This window comes from Perca flavescens, chromosome 18 (genome assembly GCF_004354835.1).
Source record: "Perca flavescens isolate YP-PL-M2 chromosome 18, PFLA_1.0, whole genome shotgun sequence".
NCBI lineage: Eukaryota > Metazoa > Chordata > Actinopteri > Perciformes > Percidae > Perca > Perca flavescens.
Window position 1 is genome coordinate 7,815,976 of NC_041348.1, and position 20,787 is coordinate 7,836,762.

The following is a 20,787-nucleotide window of genomic DNA, read 5'->3' on the forward strand; positions in this document are numbered from 1 at the left end:
ATTTTTAGTGGCATGTTGTGTGTTGCATAACATTGAGAGATTACAGGACTTTAGAAAGCGTGATGCTGAACTGCATGTGCCGATGCCGATGAACATGAAAGTTACATTTAATTTATTTCATTTTGTGGCATGTGTTGATTGATTGATTTATTTCTGGATCAAGACGATAAAACAGTAATCCAAAGGATAACATGCTAAAGTAAAAATACTTATTTCCAGCACAGTCCTTTCCACACTGAGGGTAGAGGCAGCGAGAATAGGACATGCTCACCGCTACCTCCTCCCATGCCTGTGTTACTTTGTGGAGTTTTGCTGACATAGTGCTCGTGCCATCGCGAGCTTTCACTTCACGCACAAGCAGTTTCTTCTCCTGAAAATCTCTCTTTCCTGCTTAGCAAATCTGCCATCATAGTAGGAATGCGCTAAGGTACAAACAAGCCTGGCTTTTAAAGGGAAAATCTCATTAAAATAGGTCCCACTATCTTAATGACGGACAACGTGTCAAATTAAACAGAAATCCCCAGATTTCCTTCAAAAATCACATTGTTTTGTGAGTTGAGTTAGGGGAGACTTTTTAAACCCTTTAAACACTGTTTACAACAGATTTGTGATCATTTGTGCCCTATCGTAAACTCAGCAAACAAAATGCATCAAGTTATTTCTATCTTTGTTTAAAAAAAATGTTTGTCCTGGCCTGTTACTGTTTGATGGGACGGCTGTGGCTTTGTCATTCTTATACTTGTATCTGTTCAATTACTATTGGCTTTTGTCAATTTGTATTTACAACAGGGTCCGGATAAGAAATAGTTTGGGTGCTCTGTTTCTCTTCACACGGTGATCCGAATGTTAAAATAGTTTAGGTAAATATGTGTGTATATTGCATTTACTATACACATAATGACATTGCGTACAGCTAAATGTAACCACGTTCATATGCTTTTTTGCTTTCTGATCTAGGTTAGTGTACTCCATGTTTAGGCAGGTGGGATGGGTGGGTGGAAATGTTTGTTGTAAATTTATAAAAATTGAAAGTATTAGTCTAAGAACATGTGACTCTTATTTTGTACTTGCCAATAATTAAAAATTTAAATATTTAACAAATTGTGGTCGAAGAGGGTGACTTAATTTACAATATAGCCATGCTCCTCTTTTGGCAGCACTGAAGAAATGTAATGTGGAGGTTGAACTGGTCCAGGATTTCCATATTCAGAGCCTCAGCTCTGTAAACCCCACTGTCACAGCCAGGCCTCAGAAAACCTTGCTCTTTTAAAAAACAGCATTCCGTACTAAACTTTATTCAAATCAACATTACAACCTTGTGTGTGTCATAATTGATTGACACAATTATGTTGTTCAGATTTCTTTTTTTTATTAGTTACTGTTTAAAAGTTGATGAAATCTACTAAAACCTTCACACATGGATTTCAAAGATTTTCTTCAACATGTACATTTTTATATATTTTTTCTCTGGTAGAGAACAGTGTATAGTATTGTGTGTGTTTGTGCGTGTGACTGCTTTCATTTCAATTATAGACATGTCTATTCAAAACATATTCAATGGAACCATATTCTGCACACCTAACAGTAAATCAGAGCAGTTTTGAGTTGGTAAAATCATCTTGAATTATTTTCCCAGAAATGATCATTCTGAAAGCTGATCTGAACCAGCTGTAAAAGAAAGCATAAATAAATGGATTGAGCATTGAATTTGACAGTGCAAGCCAGTTAAGTAATTCAATCAAAGGAAGTGGCACATAGACATGACTGAAAGAAAGGACGGTAGTACAAAGAAAGAAAGGAAGCCAACAAATCAAAAAGATTCCCATAACGATAGCCAGAGTTTTGGTAGCTTTTCTTTCATTCTTACTGACAGTTGCTCCAGACGTTTTGCTCTGACAGGTTGTGTTCTGGATGCTACGTGCCTGTTTCTGTGCAACAAGGAAAATCTTTAGGTAGATACAGAGCATTATGATCACTGGGAGGTAAAATGAGAAAATAAGTCCAAAAATGTTTGCCATTATAGCATTAATTAAACATGTTGGGGCACATTTTTCATGGTTTATTCCTACAATTATGAAGCTAATTACAATTACGACAGAAACCCCCCAGCTAACTGAGATCATGATGACAGCAACATAATCATTTATTTTAGTTCTATAGGTCAGAGGCTGACACACAGCATAATATCTGTCAATAGAAATACAACACAAGTTTAGAATAGAAGATGTGCACAGCGATACATCAAAGGTGCTCCGTACTTTACAAAACAAATCTTCATAGTACAGACATAATGTTCCTGAGAATTCCATGGTGAGAGGAATGACTAAAAAGCCAACAAGCAGGTCAGCCACAGCCAGAGAGAGAATAAGGTAGTTAGTAGGAGTGTGGAGCTGTTTGAAGTAAATTATGGAGATTATTACAAGAAGATTTCCACATACAGTTACAACAGATAATGAGCCAATGAAAATATGTAACAATACACATATTCCGGAAGGGTTGCTTGTCAGTACGGAAGAGGCATCTATTTTATAGCAGGGATGTATCACAGTAAGCTCATTAGTCCTGTTAATGCTGATTCCCATATCCATGCTTGTGTCTTCCTGTAATTCAGCATACATACATTGTAAAATTATATTGAGAAATGTTCAGCTCTAGAAAAATATTATGTTCAGTTTTAATGCACAATTCAAACAGTAATTTTCTTTTATAATACCTCTTAATAAAAGTTTATACCATACCTATTAAACCCTCTGGGTAGTCTAAACACCAGTATGGATGTTCTTGGTTACTGTGGCACTCTGCAGGACATGGACTTAATATTTAATTTCCTATCTAATTAGAATAATTTATACAAACATTTCTTGCCCAATCAGATGTAGGATACAGCAGCCTGTAATATGCGTGTGTGTGTGTGTGTGTGTGTGTGTGTGTGTGTATATACGTCGTCATCTTACTTCTTTCTTTGCTCCCAACATAAATTACTATGGTTACTAGAGGGTTGCCCCCACTAGAAACGTGAATATTCGCAATTGCTGCTTGAACAAAAGACCTAACGAAGCGTTTTATGGGGGAAAACGGTGTCGGCTTTAACCTTGAGTCATTGTCTATGGCATCTGTCTTGATCAGTTTTCATCTTACTTGAAAGTTTTATTTTGCTAGTATCATTTTGGGTTACCCAAGTCTAAATTGAATGGCAAAACATTCATTAAAATGTTACAGCAGGCTCAAATTAATACTTCACTGTAATTATCTGTTTTAATATAATTTAAAAAATACAAAATAAGTATACAAAATCATGGTTTATGCAGGTTTCACCAAGTCAAATTTAAGACTTTTTAAAACCATCATTACATTAATTATTACATTTAAGAGCTATATAATGACATAAAAAAAAGAAGGAAATGCTTTCTTGCTTAAAAGCAGTAGGTTTCAAAATACGTTATTGGTAACTGACTTAAACCAAGCCCAAAATTCTATTTTTTTCCAAGCCAAGTATCCCTAAACTTGCACTTCCCCATAGCCTATGATACAATCCGAAAGAGACTCGCGCCAATAATACGAAAGCTGATTGGCTGCAGAATAAGTAAGTCTCAATTGTAGTGTAATACAGCAAATTATATTTGGAAAAGCAAAAGAAAGAACTACAACACCATGGAATTGAAAAACAAACATTCTAAGCGTTACATTGAGCATTAAAGGTGTACATGGACGTAGGAAAATTAAGACCTGTTTTGAGACCTATTTGATATTATTCAAGACCAAGAACACAATGCTTCAGCGAATTTAAGACTTTTAAAGGCCTAAAAATATTTTTTTTTTAAGACCCCGCGGAAACCCTGAAAATATAATACAAAGAGAGAACGTTTTAGTATGAATGAGCCAGTTTTAAGTCCACTTAATTTGAATTAATTGCATTCACTGCACTGTCCCACTACAAATGTTGGTGTGTCAGTCTCCCTGAATTTTTTGCTTTTATTCATTTAAACTGCTTATATATGGATCTCTCTCTTTTTTCTTTAATCTCCTATGTGGTCACAGAATATTGCATCTAGCAATATTCTGTGACCACATAGGAGATAAAAGAGAGTCACAATCGTACTTGTCTTGCGGTTAGCAATGCTAGTACTGTATGGCTGTATGGATGACAAATGGTAATGTCGGTCAGTTTGTCTGTCAGTCTGTCAGTTGGTCCATCTCTTTGGTCCATACTACATAGCTACCCATAACATTTTGAACTTGCATAATGGCATTTAAAGATGATGTTACGACAAACTTACAAATCCAAATCTATTCTTTAAAACTTTAGTGCGTAGTTTCTGTCACCCCCCATGAGGAATTCTAAGTAATGACAACAACACGGTCAGCGCATCCACATGAGGCAAGCCTTTGGTGATTACGCACCACCCCCACCCCTCCTCCAAACATTTGCTAGTAGCATTTATTCCCTCCAGTGTGGTTTTTAGGTTGGGAAATTGAAAGAGCAGCACTTGTCCCTCTCTCATCACCACCACCATTGAGGTGCCCTTGAGCAAGGCCCTTAACCCCAACCGCTCCAGTGGAGCTGTTCAGTGGCCAGCAGATCAGACTGTGGTTGTACTGGGCAGCTTCCAGGTATGAATGTGTAACTGTGTGAATGTAACAGGTCGTCGTTGCAAATGAGAATTTGTTCTCAATCGACTTACTTGGATAAATAAAGGTTAAAAAAAAAAAAAAATAGATTTAGCAACTTTTAAGACTCTTCGCGTTTTTTTTTTTGCCAAAAAGCGACTAGCGAAAAATCTGGTGACTTTCTGTAGAAGAGACGCCAGTATTGTCCAGCGAGGGAGCAAGGTCTTTTTCCCTTGTGGCCGCCAGTCACCTCTCTCTTCTTTTCAGTGACTGAGGAGAAAGCAGGCTCCCCCGCTCTGCCCTTACCTATTGCGCAGCAGCACTGCGCAGGCAGTTAAGCCAGGAATACACCGCACGCTGAAGCGCCGCAAATATCCGTGACACGTAGATTCGTGCATGATCGCGGGCCTGGCTGTTCATACCAGACGTGCATTTCTCCGTGCCGGTCACAAAGCGATCCTTCCCTCCACTCTACAAAACCCCTCTCTCTCCCAGTGGGCCCTATTTTAATGATCTGAAACGCAAGTATGAAAGGCAAAACGCAAGTAGCTTTGTGGGCGGATCTCGGGCACTGTTGCTATTATACCGGCGGGATAAATGAGTCTCAAATCTTAAATGGGTTGGTCTGAAGTAGCTAGGTGTGGTTTGGGCGTAACGTGCAATAAACCAATCAGAGCGTCATCTCACATTCCCTTTAAGAGCAGGCGCGCTTGTTCCATGGCGGATTGCTATTATGAGGGCGGATTTGCCTGCCGCACGCCAGCGGGAGCTGTCCGGGATGCGGCAAAGTAATAAATGCCCGTCTTGGCTGGGTGGCGATGTTGCTGCGGCCTCTCGGGCGCATCTCTTCAAGTCTGGAGAGGATTGCTGCAGCCATGCAGCATGGGCCTCCAAATGCACCACCTGCTCCTGTTGTGCCCCTTCCTCCCCCACTCCATCTCCGTCTACCCGCTCCATCAGGAGCACATCGCGCATTACTCCCGGACCAGATCCCGCTGTAGTTCAACATCACATCTCCTTAAGTCCTCTAATATTTCGTCATTTAGGTCATCAACACATCCATGATTCAGGGAAATGATTCAAAGAATGCTGCGACTTTTTGAGGACTGTACTGTAAAGTGCCTCCTGACCGATCCAAACACCTGAAGCGCGTTTTCAGTAATATTTTTCCTTGTAATTATGTATGGTTTGCACAATGGGAACTGCTGCGTCCGTTTAGATGAGAGAAGTGTATGCGCATTGTGCACACGCTACATTATGGTCAAGCATGCGCCCCTAAAATAGCATCTGAATAATGCGCTACTGACTTTAGACCAGGTTTTTCCTGGTCAGTGGCGGAATTGTTTTCTGAAACTGCAAAATAGCACCAAGTAACGTTTTTACGCTGGAACACGCCTCCTCTTTTCGCTGAACTGCCCCCGGGAGCGCAAATACATTCCCTATTTTACCGACGTGCTTCTGTGGAGGGAAAAGTCCGCTTTGCGTCGGGTGCAAAATAGGAATGATACATGCGTTGGTGTACAAAGGCAATTGCGCTGGGTGCAAGATAGGACCCAGTGTGTGTATGTGTCACTGCCTGTCTGTCCATCGGTCTCTCTCACCGCGTGCCTAATTGCGTGTCTTGCTTTAGACACAGATGAGAAGTCAAGACAGCAAAAATCATCATAAACCTGGGTGTTTTATTTTGAAACTGGTTAATTTTGTAAAGGATCCAGCTGCACTGTGGCCCTCCTGCACGTGATTACCTACCTACCTTGACACATTCGCTCACGGCTCACACCACAAGAAATAGGACATATTGAATAACATGGGCGCGGAAATGAAAATAGCTCCGCTTTGTGGCTGTTCGTGGTGCTTTAGCGTGCAGTGTGTTTCTGGCCTTAAAAGGGGTGGGGGGACGGGGCACAGCGGGAGAAAGATGCCGCTGAGCTGGCCTGGCCCTGGGCATCCAGTCCTTTGTGACTGAACCAAGCCAGCCTTTGTCAGCCTCTTTTGTAGGTTTTTTTTTTTTAAACTTTAATACCTAAGTAGTGTCACGGACGACCAGGAGACAGACTGGAGTAGTGAAGCAGATCTTTATTAATAATGATCCAACAGAGAGCAGGAAGCAACAGGCAGGAATCTGGTAGCTGAGTAGGCAGGTATAAAGCAGCAGCAGACAACAGGATACAAAGTACTGGTAAGGCAAACTTGGATAGACTAGGCATAACGTGTGTGAGTCAGAGCGTCATGTAGAAACGAGACTAGACAAAGAGTGTGTGTGGTTGTGCTGCTTATGTAGGTGGTTGATGATTAGCTGCAGGGGGTGAACTGAGGATGAGGCTTGATGAGGTGCATGTGTGTGTAATCAGTACTGAGGGGACTGGGAGCGACTGATCTGCATGAGTGGCGAGGAGTATGAATCAGTGGGAGGAGTGAGTGCTGGTGCCGGTGGGACCCTGACAGTACCCCCTCCTCCCAAGGCGGCTCCTGACGGCTGAGAAGAGGGTCGAACACGGCGACGAGGCCTGCCCTGACCCCGAGGGGCAGGGCGACCTGGACGGTCGGCGTGGAACTGGTCGAGGAGAGCAGGGTCCAGGATGTCATCCCGTGGTACCCACGACCGCTCCTCAGGACCGTAGTCCTCCCAGTCAACCAGATACTCGAGACGCCGACCCCGTCGCCGTGAATCCAAGATGTGACGGACTCTATAGATGGCTTCATTGTCGACGGGTACGGGAGGAGGAGGCACCACGGTGTCAGGGTCTGTGGGAGGAGGAGAGACAGGGTCAATAAAGGGTTTCAATAGGGAGACATGAAACAAAGGTGAGATTCTGTACTGAGAAGGAAGAGTTGGCCTGTAGGTGACGTCATTTATCTGCTTCTGTATGGTGAAGGGCCCAATGTAGCGAGGGCTGAGCTTTCGGCAAGGCAGGCCGAGGCGAAGGTCCCGAGTGGACAGCCACACTTTCTGGCCGGGTTGGTACTGTGGGGTGTCGGACCGACGTCGGTCTGCATGTTCCTTGTGCCTGTGGACAGCTTGTTGGAGCTGCACGTGAGCTGCATCCCATACCCTCTCACTGTTCTGGAACCAGTGGTTAACGGCAGGCACCTCTGATGGCTCACCCGACCAAGGGAAAAGTGGGGGGTTGATAACCCAGGATGCATTGGAAAGGGGTGAGTCCTGTGGTGGTTTGACGAAGGGAATTCTGGGCATATTCTGCCCAGGGGAGGAAACGGCTCCAACTTTTCTGGTTCTGGTGGCAGTAGGTCCTGAGATGTCCTATTTCTTGGATCTTCCGTTCAGTTTGTCCGTTTGTCTGAGGGTGATAACCTGACGATAGACTGACTGTCACTCCCAAGAGTCTGAAAAAGGCTTGCCAAACTCTGGAGATGAACTGAGGTCCTCTGTCTGAGACGATGTCCTCTGGAATGCCGAAGTTCCTGAACACATGACAGAAGAGTGCTTCTGCTGTCATGAGGGCAGTGGGAAGCCCGGGTAGAGGAATCAGCCTGCACCCCTTGGAGAACCTGTCCACTGCTACCAGGATGCAGGTGTGGCCATCGGATAAAGCAATGTCAGTTATGAAGTCTATCCCTAAGTGGGACCATGGGCGTCGAGGAACAGGAAGGGGCATGAGCTTGCCTTCTGGGAGATTTCTGGGGGTGTTGGTTATGGCACAAACCAAACAGCCGGAAACATAACGGGACACATCCTGAGAGATGGTGGGCCACCAGTACCGTTGGTGGAGGAGGGAGAGGGTACGCTTCCTACCCGGATGTCCCGAACCTGGAACAGTGTGGGCTGAGTCCAGCAGGATGGTACGGAACTGAGGAGGGACGAAGAGCACCCCTTCGGGACCTCCTGGCGGAGCGGGAAGGTGAAGGTTTGCGTGGGTGATCTGTTAGTCGATGTCCCAGACAATAGGATTGACGATCAAGGCAGGAGGTATGATGGGTTCAGGTTGGAGATCCTCAGCAGCTGATTGATGGAGACGAGAGAGGGCATCAGCCTTGCCATTCTTGCTGCCTGGTCTATAGGTGATGTGGAAGTCAAAGCGAGTGAAGAAGAGAGCCCAACGGGCTTGGCGAGGGTTCAATCGTTTTGCCTCTGATATATTCCAGGTTGCGATGATCTGTTATGACCTCAAACTGGTGATTTGCTCCCTCTAACCAATGTCTCCACTCCTCAAGGGCCAGTTTGATAGCCAGTAGTTCCCGGTTTCCGATGTCGTAATTCTGTTCTGCTGTAGAAAGCTTCTTGGAGAAGAAGGCACAGGGATGGAGTCTGGGAGGTGTTCCTTGCCGTTGTGACAGTACCGCTCCTGCCCCAGTGGAGGACGCGTCAACCTCAACAACAAAGGGCAGGTCGGGGTTAGGATGAGCCAGGATGGGAGCGGTTATGAAGGCATCCTTAAGACGAGCAAAGGCAGTGATGGCTTCCTGAGTCAGGGACAGGGATTTGGGCTGCCCCTTGAGGGCCGAGGTCAGAGGAGCACTGATGTCACTGTAGCCGAGGATGAAACATCTATAAAAGTTGGCAAATCCCAGAAACCGCTGGAGGTCCTTGATGGTGGAGGGAAGAGGCCAATGACTGATGGTGTCCACTTTCTTTTGGTCCATCTGGACCCTGTGTTGGTCGATGACGTAACCCAGAAACTGCACAGATGGGGTGTGGAACTCACATTTCTCCAGCTTCAGATACAGTTCGTTCTCTCTGAGTTTCTTCAGGACTTGACGGACGTGTAGTTGGTGTTCAGAGAGAGAAGAGGAATAGATGAGGATGTCATCAATGTAGACCACAACGAAGCGGTTGAGGAATTCCCGGAGGACCTCGTTCATGAATCCCTGGAATACAGCTGGAGCATTAGCCAGTCCGAAAGGCATGACCTGATACTCGTAATGTCCAGAGGGGGTGACAAAGGCTGTCTTCCATTCGTCACCTCGACGGATGCGGATCAGGTTGTAGGCGCTTCGTAAATCCAACTTCGTGAAGATGCGGGCTCCCCGCAGCTGCTCCAGGGCCGCCGGAACCAGTGGAAGGGGATATCTGAACTTTATGGTTTGGGAGTTAAGGGATCTATAGTCAAAGCATGGTCTCAAACCTCCATCCTTTTTGGCCACAAAAGAAACTGGAAGCGGCAGGAGAGGTGGATGGGCGGATGAACTGCTGCTGAAGGGCCTCCTTCACATATTCCTCCATGGCTTTCTGTTCTGGGATTGAGAGGGGATAGACCCGTCCCTTAGGGACGATGGCTCCGGGGTTCAGGTCAACAGCACAGTCCCAGGGTCGATGTGGAGGCAACTTCGTAGCCAGTTGTTTACTAAACACGTCCTCAAAGTCCTTGTAAAAAACGGGAAGGTCCACTTGATGAAGAACGTCGGGGCTCTTGATGGTAGTGGAACACACGGGAAACCGGGGTCCATTGCTTGTAGATGAAGAAGGAGGTTTTGGAGGTGATTTCCTCTGGAGCGGTGTGACGCATGCATGAATACAGTCCTCTCCCCATTGTAGAACCTCTCCAGTCGTCCAGTCGATGATAGGTTGATGCTGCACTAGCCATGGCCTTCCCAGGATGATTTTGGCTGTGGAGTCTTCTAGTACCATGAAGGTGAGTTTTTCAGAGTGCAAACTGCCGACCCGGAGCGTCAGTGTAGGGGAAACATGGCCAATCCGAACCTTTCCTAGCGGCTTGCCTTGGATGGTGTGAATTTCCAAATCCTGCGGGATCCGACGTTTGTTGACCCCTAACGTCTGGAGGAGGGGAATGGAGATGAAATTCCCCGCTGAGCCTGAGTCGATGAGGGCATGCGCTGTGACACAGATACGGGTAGTCAATACTTGTACAGGAGTGCGAATCAGAGTCTCAATTCTTGGAGGGAGTTGGATGGCACTCACCGCTGGGCGCTGGGGACGGATAGGGCAGTCTCTGATGAAGTGCTTGTCCCCTCCACAGTACAGACAGAGCCTTAGCCCTAGGCGGTGCTGACGCTCAGCGGGTGACAGGCGAGCAGAATAGACTTGCATAGGTTCAGTGGCTGGAATACTGCTAGGCGACACCGAAGGAGGAGAGGAAACAGCCGTGGCAGAGGGTTCACAGGCAGAGAAGCGTTGAGCCACACGTACAGTCTTTTGTATGAGGTTTTCCAGTCCCATGGTGTCATCATACACCACTACTAGCTGACGAACATCAGGGTGGAGACCATGTCTGAATGCGGTTATGAGGGCTGTCTCGTTCCAACCACTAACAGCCGCTAACGTACGAAACTGGAGAGCATATGTACTCACAGACGATCCTCCCTGGCGAAGCCGGTAAAGTTGATCATGCACAGTAAGGTCAGCCGCCACCTGCCCGAAAACTTCCTTGAAGTGTTGAATGAAAGCCGACAAGGATGTCACCAACTAGGAGTTAGAGTTCCATAACGACTGGGCCCACTGGAGAGCACGGCCTGACAGCAGGGAGATCACAAAGGCCACTCAGGCTGTGTTGTTGTTGAACAGGTGGGCTTGCATCTGGAAATACAGCGACACCTGGAGCAGAAACCCACTGCAGTCCTCCGCCTCTCCAGTGAATGTCGCTGGTCGGGCGATGGGACTTGAGCAGCAGCTGTAGCCGAAGAAGCCGGTGTTTGCGGAAGCAATTGTCTCTGTGCAGAGCGCAGGATCTCTTCAGGCACGGTGGGCGGATTAACAGGCGGAGAAGGCAGGAGAGATTGACGAACCGCCTGTACGAGCTCCGTGAATGGATCGTGAACAGAATCCACCGCGGGCTCTGTTGGATCTTGCATCTTGGTCTAGTCATCTGTCACGGACGACCTGGAGACAGACTGGAGTAGTGAAGCAGATCTTTATTAATAATGATTTAACAGAGAGCAGGAAGCAACAGGCAGGAATCCGGTAGCTGAGTAGACAACAGGATACAAAATACTGGTAAGGCAAACTTGGATAGACTAGGCATAACGTGTGTGAATCAGAGCATCATGTAGAAACGAGACTAGACAAAGAGTGTGTGTGGTTGTGCTGCTTATGTAGGTGGTTGTTGATTAGCTGCAGGTGGTGAACTGAGGATGAGGCTTGATGAGGTGCAGGTGTGTGTAATCAGTACTGAGGGGACTGGGAGCGACTGATCTGCGTGACTGGCGAGGAGTATGAATCAGTGGGAGGAGTTTGTGCTGGAGAATGAGAGGGAGGAGTGAGTGCTGGTGCCGGTGGGACCCTGACAAGTAGTAATTATAAGTTACTGTAGTGAGTTTGTGATTATTTGGCTAGAGATTTGTATCCATTTCTATCTACTTTGCTCTTGATCTCTGACTTGCTGCACCTGACACAACCACTAAGCTTTATGCACATTATTGCTATATATATATATATATATATATATATATATATATATATATATATATATATATATATATATATATATATTTTTTTTTTTTTTTTTTTTTTTTTTTTTTTTTTTTTTTTCACAGTTGGTTTTTGTTTTTTCCAACATTTTAAATTGTTAAATTTTTATTCTACACACTTTCAGTGCTTATTTCTACGTCCCATATTTTCTGATATAAAACAAAAATTGAAAACGGGTCAGTTTGACCCAAAGTCAACACAAGGGTTAAGCTAGCTACTTTCATTGGAGAAGAGTTGTCAACAGTGATCCCCCCAAATCAAGGAGGACACAGAGTATTAAAAAAACATGATGGACTTTTCAAAAGAGGTAATTATCTTATAATTTGTAGGCAACAGAAATGCGGTCATCACTTTCTTTTTGGGATTTTAGTCCAGCTGAACATGTTGGTCTTTTCTTAGCAGTGCGATAACTGATTGAAACATTTTGTGGGTGCGCTTCTTCAGGTTTTCAGCCATGCCTTCACCTGTTGCAGCAGTCCTCTTTGGCTATGTTCAGACTGCAGGGAAATCAGATTTATTTTGGGGTCAAGTGACCAGGTCAGACTTCTTCAGAAGTAGTGTGAACACTCAAATCTTGCCCAGATCTGATTTTTTTTTTTTTTTTATTTAAATTTTTTTATTCCTATTCTCGTCCTCAGCACCTGCTCATTAATGTTATGGCTGCCATTACACAAACATTTTGAAATAAAAGCGAAAATGCTTACTTTTTCCATAACCTCCCTACTTTAGTACAACAGCTTGCTGTGTCTGATGTCATCGTTATTGTTCTTTTGCGCATGTGGGTCAGTTCGAAACTGCAAACAGTTCACACTGGATTCTGATTATAGGCCACATTTTAAAAGGTAATGTGAGCAGCCAAACAAAAAATTTGATCTGAGCAAAAAAATCCTAATTAAGCATTAAAGACTTGCGGCGTGAACGTAGCCTTTGTCTGCAAAGCTGAATGCTGTTGTCCTTTCTTTAAACACATTTTGTAAACATAGCCATACTGAGAAATACTGTGACTTTTATGGAGCTGATAGGCTTAATTAGCTTTGAATCAACTCATTTGGCAATGGCTTGAATGTTCACTGTAAAAACTCTGACTTAATATTGTTGACATGAAAAATTATTTTAAGTGTTTAAGAATTGAAAATGTAAATTATTAATATTTGACTAAAAATGTAAGTTGCTCCAGCAAAAGTTCAAATTTGTATGATTCAACGGCATTTAGTAAGTCATTACAAAATACATAATTCAGTTGTGATGCACAACTTATATTTAAATGTCCACAACAAGTGGAGAAAGTTCTGATAACTCATATGTCTTTGTTGTGAAATGCGGGAAAGCCAACTTTCCGAGTTGAAGATAGTCATTTGAAGTCATCAGATCCCCGCACTGGCTGTTGCAGCGGAGCTGCATGAAACCTGGAGCCCACACTACAATTGGTCCGCACAGGCAAGTTTGAACCTTTTTTTCACTTAAAATATAAATTGTGTAATTGTATAATTGTGTGATACATTAGTGGATAAGGTAGGCAGTGTTATTTTATTGACAACAGTTTGGCCCAAAGCTAATGTTAGCCGCTAGCTTCTGCTTAGCTAGCAGCAAGGTTACCGTTAGCTAAGACTAACGTAAGCTGATAAATGCGGTACTTTTCTAAGCAGGTAGGTAACTTGGCTAAGGTTACCGTTTAAACTTCGTAAAAGCTCTTCAGACTGGTAGCGTTAGCTAAGTTAAAATACTTGTGTGATTCTACTATTTCGTAATTGCAGGAACGTTAGCTAGCTAGTAACGTTATACATTTCTAACAGGGTCGGCTTTCGGTTGCTTAAACCTAAACAACCTAGCTAGCTCGCTAGTACCAACAGTTAAGCTATTAGTTGGGTTCAATTCAAGTCAGTGTTGTGAATAGTGTTTTAAAGTAACTTTAGTACTAACGTGAGTTAGCGTTAGTATAAGTATAATGTCTAAATAACAGGTAAGAAGAATAGATTGCGCTAGCTAAATCATGCTGCTTCAAGACAGACTTCCACCTGCATCTCTCTGTCTTCTGATTCAGGAGAGAAGCAAGGAGGTTTTATAAGACAGATAGCAGAGTTAGGCTGGTTACACACTGCCTGTGTGGCGTGAGCGTGGCGTTTCTGTTGTGTGTTAGCTGTGTGGATTTTTCTGTCTTTACACACCAGAAATGCTGCTGCTAGCCTTGTCTGTACACATGTACTGTATGTTTCTCATTGATAAAATTAAATACGGTGTTAAACATAAATATCTACAGATCTGATTACAGAAAAGACAACGTCGGCAGTATTGACGGCAAAATAGGCTCCAGAATATTTACTTCTGTATTGACAGGTGCAATATTAGAAAATCTCGAGGCTTTCAAACATCAACAGAACATTTATTAATATGTATTCGTGTCTGAACGACATATAAACATATTTTTATATTCTATTTTGCCTGGAAATGCTTCCAACACGCTTGCTTGTCGCTGAAAAATAGTCGTCGGTTCTATTTCTAGCATGCAGGTGTTTTTCAACGGCAGCTGACACACTCGCCAGCCTTCGAGATTGAGCGGGGTCTATTAATGAATGTTATTGCGCTTGACTGACGCGGGGCTCCACCCCTAAAATATACGTGTATGTATGTGTATGGATCAACTGATCTGTGCTACCACAATTAATCAATGTTTTAAACTGATTAAGAACCTGATTAAGAATTGTTTCTCCTATGTTTTGCTTATTACCAATATATTGTAACCTTTGTCTTTCAGATTGAGTTGAATGCAATGCAAATCCTGCAAATTCACCAACCTCAATGAAGCTGTTCTCCTGAAGCACTAGGCCTACTGTCTGTATCACAGAGGCAGGCAGAGTTCTATCGGATCACCAACAAGAACCTACTAGACAACTTTAGAGCAGCCATTAATCAACACACTCCAGGACTGCTTAGACTCTATCGGGCTAGGAGGCCAGCTTTTCCGTTTGAGATGGATCAACTCCTTAAGGGACTGGATGAAGAGGTGATTAAAATTAATCACCTCTTCGTAATCTCAGTATTTTGGAAAATGTTGACAGTTGTATTACAAGAAATCGTGGGATTTTTTTACTGCAAGATATATAAAGCTAAAATAATAAATACAAACTTTCCAATTTAAGGTGTTTATCATAGTATCAAACATCTGTTCAGGAGTTGTCTGGTGAGTGGTTATTAGCAACTCCTGTTTATGTTGTACTTGACTAGGATTGTTACCGTTACAGTTAACACTGCCCATTTTTCCATTCCAGTTTATCTATCCACTGTTGTCCTTGCCCATTTTTATCTAAATGCATGAAGTGTCTCAAATAGATGTACTTTGCTGTTAATTTTCTTTATTTAAGCTACAATATTGAGAAATTTGGTTTGGTGCTCTTTAGTGCCATCTAAAAGCCCCAAAATTGCAACTGCACTAAAACGTATAGTTGTGAAACGGATAAGAAACTCAGTCAGAAATCTGTCATCAAATACATGTTTACTCATTAATTAATCTAGATACCTAATTTTGGAAACTTAAATTAATATTTTTTGTTAATTAGACTCTTTATATAGCCAATATATAATAAAGCTTCTAATATAACATATTCATACTAAACTTATGCTCTTTTGAAGGTATTAACGCAGTTCTCTCCTGTCAGATACACAGCACAGGAAGGTCTTATTTTCTTTCAATTCTAAAGGGACCGTTTTATTACTTATTATAATTTGGTGATTAACAACCAAGTCTCTTCCTATTCCATGAATTGTATGACAATTTTTTCTCGTTGTCTCTGCAATTTAAGATTTACATTAGCATCTTTGTACTGTCTTCTTTTTCTTTGCCCTCTTTGTTAGTTTATTTCCGGTAACGGCAGCCGCCTGATAGGTCATCAGCATGACCAATTGCTGAACCCAGATTGTCTCTGTCAGAAAGCTGAACGTTTAGGAAGCAGCAAACGATCCCGTGAGGCAGATAGCCGCAGTAGTGCCGTTTTTTAACTCTCTTACAATATATAATTAAACTGTACATTTTCATTTTTAAATCTGTTGTTTTTTTAACAATTTGAATATATATTCAAATTTAGAATATTCTTTGACAGCCCTACTAGATACACGCTTATAATCAGGGGAAGAAGTAAAAGTACTAATACAACATGTACAAATACTCTAAAGATTGTAAAATGTCTGTCAGTTTGATTTACAAATCGTATATATTTGTCTTTCCTGTCGGACATCACAAAGATACTGACTCAGAAGAGGAGCAGACAAAGCCTCATTGTGGGGATACTTACTATGGAGGATGATCAAAGTACGGCTCCGGCAAGTTGCAAATGTAGCTGTGGTTCTAGAAGAAGACATCGTCTTACAAGACCTCCCTGACCTGCTAACAGCCTTTGTTTTGCTCTTTGGACTGATATGCCTCAAACATTCAGTTTCCCAAGGAACTGAGGTACACCTTTCGAAACATTTCAGAAGGTGTTAAATAATCTAACCTTGCTGTCCTTACTAAGTATTTAAGTAAAAAAATTAGAATACGTTAACTGACATCCACAACTACTACTGTTCAGTAGGGGGGCACGATTCTGAAAATGTCACGATTCAATATCGATTTTCGTAGGGCTGTGTTCGATTGAAGAAATTCTGAGTTGACTAAAGCTCATTCAACTGTATCTGTGACGAGGGAGCAGGGAATTCGGACCCAAATGCAGAGAGGAGGCAGGCAGGCAGGAGGTGGTCAAACTGAGGTATTTAATATAACAAAGGGCGGCAGTACAAGGACTGGAAACATACAAAATAGAACACTGACGGCAGGAGCAAACAGAACACACAAAGGAACAAACACCAGACATGGGCAAGCACACAAGATGATCTGACAAGAGACAAAGGGAACACAGAGGCTAAATACATGAGGTGACAGGCAAATCATAAACAGGTGAGACAACAGGTGAAGCACATCAGGGCGGGGCAGGACAATCACAAAGGAGGGAAAACACAGGAAGTAGAACTAGACATGACAGAAAACAGACTATCAAAATAAAACAGGAAACGGGAACAACTAACAGAAGACATGGAATCTACTAAATACAGAAACTTGACAACACTAAACACAAGGGAGAGCAGAGAACACAGGAAGACACAGGGAACATAAATACACAGTCCAGAATAAAGCCAACAGGATAAATACAGGAAACTAGAAAGGAAACAAAATAGCAAGCAAAAACACCGAAACCATAACAGTATCGACCAATCGATTAGTTGATTTAATCGACAGATCTGTAAATCTGAGTTTCTCCGCAAAGAGTCATGCAAAAGGATGCATATATTGAATAACATAATGCCTGCTTAGCATATTTAAACACATTTCAGAAAACGTGTTATACAACAAATAACTGCCTTAATGAAAGTTATTAAAGTAGATTTCACGGTGATATCTATTAGGTAAAATGTCAACCCTTAATTTGTGTGTTTACCAGAGATGTGCTCTTACGTTTCTTGGAAATAAGTCATTCAGCATGAAAAAAGCATCAAACATGACTAATCGACTAAAGAAATCAAAGTTGACTAAGACCAAAACAACCGATTAGTCGACTAAGAGGGAGCAGCCCTAGATTTTCGATTTAAAAAACGGTAGAGCTTGAATCGCGATTCAAATGTGAATTGATTTTTTTGCACACCTACTGTCCAGGCAACACTGTTTATTAAAGGAATAGTTTAGCATTTTTTTAAGTGGGGTTCTATGAGGTACCTATGCATAGTTATGGAGATGGCGATGAGTGCAGTCACTATAAGGAGATGGGGGAGATGTCACTGTAGCAGAAGTCATCCTTGTACTGTGGGGGTGAGTAGAAAAAATGCCTTTTTACCACATAGGAAATTCTTACCTAAAATAATAAATAAATGTCTGTTCAAATGTACACAAAATGTGGTCTCTGCTTTAGTTTGCCGCCAGACAGACATTTATTTTTGCACTTTTTTTTTGTAGTGTAGTTTGGGCCATGTATTTCTGCACCAACTCCCCTGCTCTGATTTGCCGTATTGAGTGATTCGCTGCACTCCACCAGCACGAGTTGGCATAGTAATACAGGGCTAAGGGACATCTCCCCCAAACTCCTTATAGTGAATGCACTAATCACCATCTACATAAGGGAAAAGACTAACTATGCATAGGTAGCTCATACAACCGCACTTCAAATATGCTGAGCTATCCTTTTAACTGTATACTTGTTTAACTTACTAACAAACATTGCTCTATCTGTACACTTTTTAAGTTTTTGTCTCCTTTTCTACCCATTTCTTATATTCAGTTGTTCTTTAAGTAACCTGCACTTTATTAGTTATATATAATACTATACTGTTATTTACTTGTGTAAGGATTTCATTGTGTGAAATTGTTGATACACCGACAGTATTTTAATACATATGGCATTTGCTGCAACATTTTACAAGTTAGAAAAGTACAACTGTTTGGCCAGATTGGGTCAATTACAGGTCTCCGCTGCTCTCAGTTGCTTGTATGAAGCATTTGATACATGTTAAACATGTTGAATAAAAAAAAGCTTTGAATCAAGACATTGTATATGATTATTTGTATGTGCAAATTATTTGTATAAGTGTGTATTATGGTTATATTGAAATTGCCCTAACTTGGGTTTTAAATTTGTTACAAAGCACAATCATGAGTTACTGAAACTTGGAAGTTGAGTTGAGATAAGAAAGGTTTTAGAGTCATCACAATGTATTGTTATGAGTCACTGCGACTTTGAGTTTAGTTAAGATAAGTAAGGTTTTGAAGTTTTCCCAATTCGGAATTATAAGCTACTGCAATTTTGAGTTAGGTTGAGATAAGTAAGGATTTAAAGTTCCCTTAATTCATTGTTGTGAGTTACCGCAACTTGGAGTTAAGTTACGCAAATTTAAAATTGAAAGTTGGACCAACTCAAAAGCAAAACTTAAAAAGTTAAGTTTTTTTCCCCAATTTAAAATTTTGCTGAAGTTTGTTGCCTTAAATTGTAAGTTGTGTCAACTTTTTATTTTTTACGGTGTTACAGAAGTTCATTAATATGAAATATTGTAGCACTGTAGCCTCTAAGATATATTGATACCTACAACTTTAAAATCTACAGATTATATACAGATTATATACATTGTTGGGAAATAGACTTAGAATTATGTGTTGTTATTTTGTTTTTTAAAGAGACACCAGTATTGTCCAGCGAGAGTGCAAGGTCTTCGCCAGGCACCTCTCTCTTCTTTTCAGTGACTGAGGAGAAAGCAGGCTCCCACCGCTCTGCTCTTACCTAAAATATACTTATACCTACAACTTCAAAAATCTACAGATTATATTCACAGTGCAACACTAAAGTTGTAGTTGTGGTGATGAATCATTATTTTTTTTCTTCTTGCTTGTCTCATACCTTTTTAAATTGTGCCAACTATAGTGGCGCAAAATGAAAGTGCAGATGACACAAAAAATAATCTTATGCAAGAGGCTCAAAATGTGGCCAACAATCATATTTAGAATCAGAATATATCTAACAGTCTATGTGTGTACATAGTGTGTGCCACCTAGGGGCTGATTGACGTCAACTTTTGCACACAGCCTTAGTGGAGCATGGGGAACTACTGAGTGGAGTTTTGTGTTAATCTAAATAAGAGTAAATAATGCTCATAACTTTTTGTTTTGACTGCAACCTTCATGACGTTGTTGCTCTGTAACTTGTGAATAGTTACTTTTAGATGATCTTTTACACAATAGCATAAACAGACAGCTCACTATAATGCACTGTTGTGCCTTAATATGTCATTTATATTGCATAATAAAAAAAGATGACAAAACGCTGAGATGCAGGTAGGAAAGTCTAATCACACATTCTTGATCTTTATTCAGTACTCCAGAGAATATGTCAAAGCAGTTTTGTGTTAGAAAAATCACCTTGAAATATTTTCCCAGAAACGATCATTCTGAAAGCTGATCTGAACCAGCTGTAAAAGAAAGCATAAATAAATGGATTGAGCATGGAGTTTAACAGTGCAAGCCAGTTAAGTGTTTCAAACAATGGAAGTGGCACTGACACATGGGGCAAAAGCTGAAGGATAAAACAGAAAAAGAAAGGTGTCCAACAAATCAGGAAAACTCCCAAAACGGTCGCAAGAGTTTTAGTGGCCTTTCTCTCCATCTTACTGACAGTTGCTCCAGACTTTTTGCTCTGACAGGTGTTATTCTGGATGCTGCGTGCCTGTTTCTGTGCCACAAGGAAAATCTTTAGATAGATACAGAGCATTACAATCACTGGTAGATAAAATGAGAAGACGGGTCCAAAAATGTTTGCAAGTAGGGCATCAATAAAACAATTTTCTTCACATTTTTCATGTTTTAAATCTGGAATCATAAAGCCAATGGCAATTAGAACAGAAACACCCCATCTGAGCAGGATCATGACCATGACAACGTTAACATTTATCTTAGTTCTGTAGATCAGAGGCTGACACACTGCATAATATCTGTCAATAGAAATACAAAATAAATTCAAAATGGAAGCTGTGCTCAGTGTTGCATCAAAGCTGTCTCGTATTTTGCAAAATATATCTTTATAATAAAAACATGAGGTTACAGTAAATGCCATGCTGACAGGAAAAACTACAACACCAACAAGCAGGTCAGCCACAGCCAGAGAGAGAATGAGAGAGTTAGTAGGACTGTGGAGCTGTTTGAAATAGATGATGGAGATTATTACAAGAAGGTTTCCACATACTGTGACAACAGATAATGAGCCAAGGAAAATATACAATAAAACACACAT

The 20,787-nt window shown here is 41.8% G+C and overlaps 2 protein-coding genes across 2 annotated transcripts; both read right to left on the reverse strand.

The window, feature by feature from the left end:
* Positions 1 to 1,589: 1,589 nt before the first annotated feature.
* LOC114573608 (trace amine-associated receptor 1-like) lies at positions 1,590 to 2,588 on the reverse strand. Its single transcript, XM_028605884.1, has one exon. The coding sequence runs from the start codon at positions 2,586 to 2,588 to the stop codon at positions 1,590 to 1,592; it is 999 nt and encodes a 332-aa protein (XP_028461685.1).
* Positions 2,589 to 19,890: 17,302 nt separating this feature from the next.
* On the reverse strand, positions 19,891 to 20,787 carry LOC114573693 (trace amine-associated receptor 1-like). Its single transcript, XM_028605992.1, has one exon. The coding sequence runs from the start codon at positions 20,785 to 20,787 to the stop codon at positions 19,891 to 19,893; it is 897 nt and encodes a 298-aa protein (XP_028461793.1).

What these genes read in the sequence shown, in the direction of transcription:
- LOC114573608 (XM_028605884.1), bottom strand. Translation starts at nt 2,588, where the DNA reads ATGGATATGGGAATCAGCATTAACAGGACTAATGAGCTTACTGTGATA.
- LOC114573693 (XM_028605992.1), bottom strand. Translation starts at nt 20,787, where the DNA reads ATGTGTGTTTTATTGTATATTTTCCTTGGCTCATTATCTGTTGTCACA.